This window comes from Mesocricetus auratus, unplaced genomic scaffold, assembly GCF_017639785.1.
Source record: "Mesocricetus auratus isolate SY011 unplaced genomic scaffold, BCM_Maur_2.0 Super-Scaffold_100676, whole genome shotgun sequence".
NCBI classification, from domain to species: Eukaryota; Metazoa; Chordata; class Mammalia; order Rodentia; family Cricetidae; genus Mesocricetus; species Mesocricetus auratus.
Window position 1 is genome coordinate 10,793,952 of NW_024429266.1, and position 8,688 is coordinate 10,802,639.

Consider the following 8,688-nt stretch of genomic DNA (forward strand, 5'->3'; position numbering starts at 1 on the left):
GTTTCTCTGTAGCTTTGGAGGCTGTCCTGGAACTCACTTTGTAGACCAGGCTGGCCTCGAACTCACAGAGATCTGCCTGCCTCTGCCTCCGAGTGCTGGGATTAAAGGCATGCGCCACCAACGCCCAGCGAAACAAGATCTTATAATATAACCCACCCTGACCTCAAACTCAAGATAGTCTCATCCTCCCAAGAGCAATGCTTCTTCTATTACCTCTGGAAATGTTCAGCGGTCTGTGTGAGCCATGCTGCCCTGCCATCCCTTCACCGTAAGTAAGAAAACGGACTGTGCCAACTCACCAATCTCTGACAGCTCCGTTTTCTTTTTGGACCAAGTGTAGTACTGTAAAAGCCCTTTGTAGGCCTGAACAAGGTTGATTAGCACTTCCTGAGAGGACGACTTTTCACCGTATCTCCATGTCTCTGCTTCACTGAGATTTCTGCTTGCATCCTCAAGCATTCCGTGATGTATCAGATACAATGCATGTTGTAAGGAAATCTGCATCAATAAGAAACACCCACTGTCACTGAAGTCAGAACTATCAGTCAGAAAACTCACGAAAGATATAACATATGCTGGCCTAGTCCTAGTCCTGAAAACTATGCATTAGAACCTTCAAAGAAAAGTGAAAGCTTGGCTGGGTGGTTGTGGTACACATCTTTAACCCTAGCACTTAGGAGGCAGAGGCAGGTGAATCTCTGAGTTCGAAGCCAGTATGGTCTACAGAGTGAGTTCCAGGACATCCAGGGATACACAGAGAAACCCTGTCTTAAAAACAAATGGAAGGAAGGAAGGAAGGAAGGAAGGAAGGAAGGAAGGAAGGAAGGAAGGAAGGAAGGATGGAAGGATGGATGGATGTATAGTGGTACAGTCCACACTCTGTCATTATACATTTTATGTTTTACAGGCTGTATGGTTTCTGTCACGTTCACTCCACTTATGGCCAAGTTCTTTATAGTCTTGAAAAAAAATAACAAAATATTTATAAACTTACTAAAGAATGGTGTTCTTTTAGTTAGGAGAATATATAGAGAAGGGGCTATTATAATACTGTGGTATGCTCTTTTGCAAAAAAAAAACTATTATTAAAAAAACATGGGAATGCCGGGCGTTGGTGGCGCACGCCTTTAATCCCAGCACTCAGGAGGCAGAGGCAGGTGGATATCTGTGAGTTTGAGACCAGCCTGATCTACAGAGCGAGTTCCAGGACAACCTCCAAAACAATACAGAGAAACCCTGTCTCGAAAAACCAAGAAAAAAAAAAAAAAAAAAAAAGATGGGAATTCAGAGAAAAGGATCTATCCCAAACAGCAGGAACCTAAACCTTTTGAACATGTTCAAGTTCTTACTTTTTTCAGGGTCCCCCCTCCTAAAATGCCAGCTCGGCTCCAGTAAGTTCAGCAAATGTGATGACTGACTGTGTCCCCAGTGAGGTGCAGCCTAATCTCTGAAGGACTGGGCTTGGCACCCAGAGACAGATGGAGACCAGACGTGAGCAGTCCTCACACAGTAGTGTTCTCCCCATCTCTTTTACCCACGGGTCTACCTATTTTCCATGATTTTCTATCTCAGCATTGATACAGGCAATTAAAACACACACACATTGAAATATAAACTTACAAGTCTACATTCTCACCTTTAAATAATTCAGGACACCAATATTTTTCATCCGGTCAGCAAAGTTATTAAAAGTCTCCACATTGCTTTTGGGATGATAAAATAGAATTTCACTTCCAAGTTTCCAAATGATCTATCAAAGCAAAAATTAATAGGGAAATAATAAATCCTCACCTTATCCAGTTTCTTTGTACAAAATTTTTTTCATTTTTTCCTGATTATAACACTCAAAAGCAACTTATACTTCCTCTCCATAGAGACCACCATTGCCAGACTTGACACGCTTCACCTAGTACACCAGCATTGTTAACTAGGTGACATTCATCACATCTCGAAATTCTGGTGTATTGGTGATGCTTCTGCTGCTGTGACAAAGACCGTGACCACAGCAATTAGAGGGAAGAGTGTACTTAGGCTCACAGTTCCAAGGGTTAAGGCACGGTGGCAGGAGCACGGAGCTCACATCTGGAATGGCAAGTATGAGAGGCAGAGAGCAACCCAGAGAAAAGTGTGATTTTAAACTCTCAACGTCCACCTCCAGTGACAGACATACTTCTTCAGCACCTCCCCCCAAACCGTGCCACCTGCAGGAACCAATGTTCAGATGCCAGCGTCTCTGGGGGTGTGCTCATTCAAGCCACCACACCAGATAAGAATAGCAGTGCCATCATTAAACTCGTGCTCTTTAAACAGCACCTTTAGGATGCACACTAGGTATAAACTTAAAAATCACTATGAAATGGGTTCCTACAGGGCTCAATCTCATCTTCAACCCTCCAAGCACAGACAGTAGACATGTCCACGCTCCCTGAACTTACATCCACAAGTGCATGTGCTATGCACTTAGGATGTCAATCTAAGAATATTTATCAGAAAAGACAAATTGTCATGAAATACATGTTCTCAGGCCACATTTTGGTGACAGAACTTGAGCTCTGCTTTTCTCAGGGGCAAATGTCTATTTCTCTTCCAACCTAAAGGAGATTACTAAATCAGGTGTCTTTAGAAGAAAAAGTTGCCCCTGCTGCCCCCTGTGTGGGTTATAGGTGTGTACCTCCACACCTGGTTTTTATACAACAGGACAGGGACAGGTAAGAGAGCGAAGGCACTAAAAGAGGCCTTCAGGAGGATGGCAAAAGCTGAAGAAAGGCCCTTCCAAGTAAAGGGAACCAAAGTAAAGGAGCATGCCTGACCTGCTCCATTAAAAGCGAGGGCAGTGAGGCTAGGGAAGAAAACCCAAGTTCGAGATGGGACCAGACAGGCAGACCAGGAGGAGAGTGAGCTCATCCTAAGGAAGTTCACAGCAGTGAGAGGACCACAGCTGACACTCCAGGGAAATGGAAAGCCATTAGTGCTCTCATAATCAACCAGAGTTTGGAGAAGCCCCATCTGCATCAAGTCAATAGAGAAATGCGAATCATAACACAAGCCAATTCTACTTCACAACTCCAAGTATCAAAAAAAGACAGGCATGGTTGCTCATGCCTCATAGCCTCAGGAGATTGACAGAGGACTGCTGTAAACCTGAGTCTGAGGCCAGCATGGTCTCCAGATCAAGGCTGTCTCAAATACATGGATAGATGGATAGATGGAATGAAGTAAGATAAAAATTATCAATACGGATGTGAAAAAAATTAGACATTAAATACTGCTGGTAGAAATATAAAGTGGAAAAGCCACTTTGGTAAGGAGTTGGGTAAAACCATAAGAGATTAAAAGTAGTGTTATTATACTGTGTGTATGTAATATATATATAATATATATAACCTACAATTTTTCTCATCAGTATATACCAAAGAGAAATTAAAGCAAGCACCATGCAGAAACACACACAGGAATGCTGAGAGAAACTATAAAATGTGGTGCTCCGTCCAATAGAATACTACAGTAAAAGGATGGATACGCCAGGCATGGTGGTGGCATGCCTGTCATCACCCCAGTACTCAGGAAGCAGAGGCAGGAGAAACAGACTCCCATTTGCTCTACCTCGGGGGCAGTCTGCCTCTTGTAGGTGTCTGAATCTTCCAGGGTCTGTAAGTAACTGTGCATATATTCTGCAGCTTGCTGCCACTGGTGCTTCAGCAGGGCTTCTTGGATAAAGCTTAAACAAGCGCTTGTCGTCTGAGCAAAATCCCTCTTCTTCTTCCCTCCAGTCACTGTAACAACCACACAAAACCAATTATTCCACTGACTCCAGTTCAGCTGATCAGAAAACTCAATCAACACAAGGCTTAACAAGGGCAGCAAGTACTAATGACCCAGCCTACCCCAGAATCAAGCCCGCTAACTTTTTTAGTTTTAGCGGCCTCCCGACCACGATGGAATGCTGACAGGTAGTCCTGGGCAGACCGTATGCCAGGAGCCGCCGCTGCTGCACATTCAGCCTCCTTCCCAGCCTCTTGAAGTTACTTACAGAGACACCCAAAGGAGAATCAAAAACCAGCAGGCCACAAGGTCACAAGACTGTTATCTGAGCACTAAAGAGCCTGAGGCAGGACTGTGAGGCCAAAGACTGAAATATGTAAGGAAATTCTGTCTCAAAATAAAATCTAACCCTAAATATTAGATATCCTTGTGCCACTAGGCTCCCTATATTTTTTAAAACTGGTTGTTCTTTTACTAAGTAATTTGGATAGAACCTTTCAAAGGAACAGTCCCCAGTATTTTAATGGGTAAAAGTCACCAATGCTACCCCAATGAAATAAGTTCAGCTGTAAACATTAGCATCCGTTAAGTCTGTTCTGACAGCCAGGCGTTGGTGGCGCACGCCTTTAATCCCAGCACTCGGGAGGCAGAGGCAGGCGGATCTCTGTGAGTTCGAGACCAGGCTGGACTACCAAGCGAGTTCCAGGACAGCCTCCAAAGCCACAGAGAAACCCTGTCTCGAAAAAACCAAAAAAAAAAAAAAAAAAAAGTCTGTTCTGACAATCTCCTTGTTAACAGTATGTGGAGTTAGTTACAATATTATAAATGAGAAGGTTATACTGATATCTCCTTTTCCCTTCTAACAGATCCTGTTTGGCCAGCAGTCTCTTTCTTTGTTTCTGTTTTGTTCCCAGGCTAACCTCAGGCTCATATGTAGCCAGGTATGACCTGGGACTCTCTGCCTGGCCTCACACATGCTGGAGTTACAGGTATGCACAACCATCCCTGGCTCTGGGCCCTCATCTTCCAGCTAGACTCCCTTATTTAAGAAAGTACAGAGACCAACGAGAAGCATGCAAAGGTGCTTTTCAAATAGTCTGGGCAGGTGTATAGAGATGACTCAGAGGGTCAGACCGTGTGTTGAGATTCAGGTCCCAGCACCCAAGTCAGGCAGCTCACAATCACTGGTAACTGCAGATCAGGGAATTTGATGCCCTCTTATGGCCTCCACGGGCATTGCGCTCACACCCACAAATTGAAGGACATATACATATACACACAGTAAGAAATAAAAATCCTAGGGACCGGAGAGACAGCTCAATGGCAAAGATGGCACCTGCTCTTGTAGAAGACCAGGTCTGGTTCCCACAGCCACACGGCAACACACATCTGTCAGGAGCTCCAGGGGACTCAACACCCTCTTTTGACCTCTGTGGGTACCACATACATAGCACACACACATATATAAATACTCATATCGCATAAAGGCCAAAATAAACTTCACACAATAAAAAATATATTATTATTTAAATTAAACAGCCAGGACAGAGGCTGTAGCTCAGTGGCAGTACAAGCTATGTGCACGGCCGTGGATTTAATCCCCAGCATGCCCAAACAATCCATAAGAGCACAAAATCAACGTGGGTATCTGTGTCGTTACACACTCCTTCCTAAAACTGACCTCCTAGAGAACTACACCTGTCAGAGGCCTATCGTCAAAATAGGCATAATACTTGCAGGCAAGATAAGGCTCACAAGTGAACCATTCTTAGCATTGACCTTTGCAAGTCAGAGGGTTTCCAAAATCTGTTTTCAACACTGGTAACTTTTTTCTTCCTCCAACTCAGAGATTTGATAGCCTCTGCCTCCCAAAAGGTAGGTGTTGTTTTAACAAAATCTCAATCGTTCAATTTTACCAGTTGGCTAGCTCAGAGAGACAGAAATCATGCAGCTGCCCTCCTTCTCCACCAACGTCCCAGAAGCCCCGTTCCCTTCACAGTCTCAAACTCAATGTCCCTCCCTTCTACCTCCTGTGTGTGTCTCTGTGTCCTCCTGACTCCCTCTTATACTCTATGGGTTTTCTTTGTTTTGTTTTTAAATAATCCTATGTTCACTTCCTGCCAACTGGTTGCTTGCTCCACCCCTTGACCTACAGTTGACTTTATTTAAACCTGCTTACAATATTCAAGTAGAAAGCTCTTGGATTAAAGGTGTGCGCTAGGGCTGAGCCACATCACAAGTAGAAACAGGTTTTTCCAATCTCGGGGTTCACAGTGGGATCAAATATCCTACAAAAGGTAGGATTAAAGGTATGTGCCACATAACCTGCTTTGACACTAGTAACATTAAGAATGTGTATATATGAGCCGGGCATTGGTGGCGCACGCATTTAATCCCAGCACTAGGGAGGCAGAGGCAGGCAGATCTCTGTGAGTTTGAGCCAGCCTGGTCTACAGAGAGCGTTCCAAGACAACCTTCAAAGCAATACAGAGAAGCCCTATCTTGAAAAACCTGAAAAAAAAATGTGTATATATGCATGTGTGTGTGTGTGTGTGTGTGATATACACTTTCTGCAAAAAAGCAGTAGGTTTTCTACTCATCTGTTACTATTTAAAAATCGGTAATAATTTATTACGTTTATATGATTTAGATTTCACCAGATCTATTTTAAAAGTAACCTAATTCCATTTTAAAAACCCATCAGGTGGTGAAAATATTTCACTTGCAACTATTAAACTCAAAACAATCTATATGACACCTTAAGACTGTCAAGACAGTTTAATAAGTACTGCAAGAGAGTACCAGAACATATTCATAGGGGACATGAAAGTTAGAAACTTGATAAAGACTACAGTGGGGCATTGTGGTTCATGTCTATCACTCCAGCACTCAGCAGAAAAAGGCAGGAGGATTGCTGCAAGTTTGAAGTCAACCTGCTCTGTGCAGCAAGTTCCAGGCTAGTCAAGGCTGACCGGCAAGACCGTCCTGAGGGGGGCCGGAGGGGAAAGATTACAGCACAGACCATTAGTGCACACTCCAAACACCAGGGTCTGCCGCCTCAATACTCAAGGTCTGAAACCAGCAGTCCTGAATCATCTGAAAGCCAATCAGAAACAGAGAAAAAAAGAAAGAGGAGAGAGGGAAAGACAGGGAGCCTCCTACGCCTCGACTGGCTCTCTGAAGCAGGCACTGCATTTAGTAAGAGCTACACAAGCTGCTTAGATCAACAATCCCAGGCAACTGGCCCACAAAACTGGAAAAACATCTGTTCAAATAGTCTTTATCCACCTAATAGAAGACTGCTCTCAGGCCAAGCTCCATTTATCTCTTAATGGTTAAAATACAGGACTTGAGATCTGACAGACCTGATCTGCTTCCTTACATCATTACTTAAGAGTTTAATTTTAAAAAAAAGTTTCATTTCTTTGCAATTCAGTGTCCTCACATGAAAAATGCCAGTGCACACATTTACTGAGGATTAAATTACAGGGAATATAAAATTAAATGAGTTCTTCTTTTTAAATGGGAGCTAAATTCTAGGCTCCAAGGAAAGCATCAAGAGCAGTAGGAAAAGCGCTGGTGTAAGTGTATGTAAAGGTCTGACCTGTGCAGCATGCAATCGCTGCTGCTTCATGTAGTCCTGCAGACGTTAACCCACTACAAGCCTTGTCAGCATCCACATTAGACTGTAAATGAAGGATGCCTTCTAAACCTATTACAGCAATGCTATAAGGAATTATTTCCACTAAACTCAACAGAAGTTCCTTAAGGTTTCCTATGTATGTGCTCCTCAATGAGACCACATTTTCTTGATCTGTAAGTCTCCAATATTCTGCCAATGCCAAAATACAAGTGCTCAGTACAGAGAACTATTTACACACACATGACAGACTGTGTATTAAATGAAAAAAAAAAAAAACAAAAGCAAACTAAAAGGAAGAGCCGGTTTCTTCTCATTTCCTCTTTGTCCCCATCTAATCTTAGTAAGGCATTAGGCACCCTGGCTCACACCTGTAGCTCAGCACCTGGAGGCTGCAGCAAGTCCTGAACCAGCCAGGGCTAACCAGCCAGAACCTGTCTACCAACAACAAATGAAATGAAGGGGGAGGAACAATGACCTGGTTTGGTTACTCACTCGTAGCTGTGTTCAGTCCTGGCACTTCTTTGCATTAAAGTGAAAGGCTCCAATGTGGTCCCACTTACCTACAGTTTCTATACGATCCTGAAGCCACGGGAAATGCATTCCCGGATGATTAGAGAACACCGAGTTTCCTCTCTTGCCATCCTCTGCCGAAGCAAGCTTTGTCAATTCTTCATCGAAATCGCTCATATCTATTCCAAACTGAGAGTATCAGTTAACTTCAGTACATGTTAATATACAAGCAACTGACTTGAGCAGGACCCATTGTGTCTGACAGCTCTTTTCAAGTAAATGCTGAATCCGTGTGAGTAACAACAGCCTAGACTGAAGTCCCACTGTTTAAAAAGAAGACTGGGGACCAGAGAGATGGCTGCTTTTCTAGAGGACCTGTGTTCCGTTCCCAGCACCCCTGTAACAGTTCATGACCTTCTAGAACCCTATTCCCAGGGCATCCCATGACCTTCTCAACAGGAATACACCTAGTGCACATACATGCAGGCAGACCCTCATACACATAAAATAAAAATTTTTTTTGGTTTTTACTAGACAGGGTTTCTCTGTATTGTTTTGGAGGCTATCGGTCCAGCCCGGCCTCGAACTCACAGAGATCCGCCTGCCTCTGCCTCCCGAGTGCTGGGATTAAAGGCGTGCACCACCACCGCCCGGCTAAAAATCGTTTTTAAAATCCTTAAAAATTAAAGAATACTCTACAGCTATGACTCAAGAACATACCAAAAAAGACACCCTTGGTTACAAAGTAAAAAGCTAAAGCTTCAGAAAGAAAT

At 43.5% G+C, this 8,688-nt stretch overlaps 1 protein-coding gene across 4 annotated transcripts in view; it reads right to left on the reverse strand.

Annotated features, from left to right (window-relative positions):
* Taf1a (TATA-box binding protein associated factor, RNA polymerase I subunit A) overlaps positions 1-8,688 on the reverse strand; it is a 29,729-nt gene that overhangs the window by 19,856 nt on the left and 1,185 nt on the right. For 3 of the 4 annotated variants that reach the window (XR_005873931.1, XM_040738095.1, XM_040738097.1), the window contains exons 2-5: positions 7,966-8,104; positions 3,604-3,773; positions 1,637-1,750; positions 300-498 (exon numbers count right to left, since the gene is read on the reverse strand). Coding sequence is in view for 3 of the 4 variants with exons in the window: in XM_040738095.1 (XP_040594029.1) it covers positions 300-498; positions 1,637-1,750; positions 3,604-3,773; positions 7,966-8,092 (610 nt within the window). In the remaining variant the exon portion in view is untranslated. The remainder of the gene's footprint in view (positions 1-299; positions 499-1,636; positions 1,751-3,603; positions 3,774-7,965; positions 8,105-8,688) is intronic. The other variant, XM_040738096.1, reaches the window with a different exon arrangement.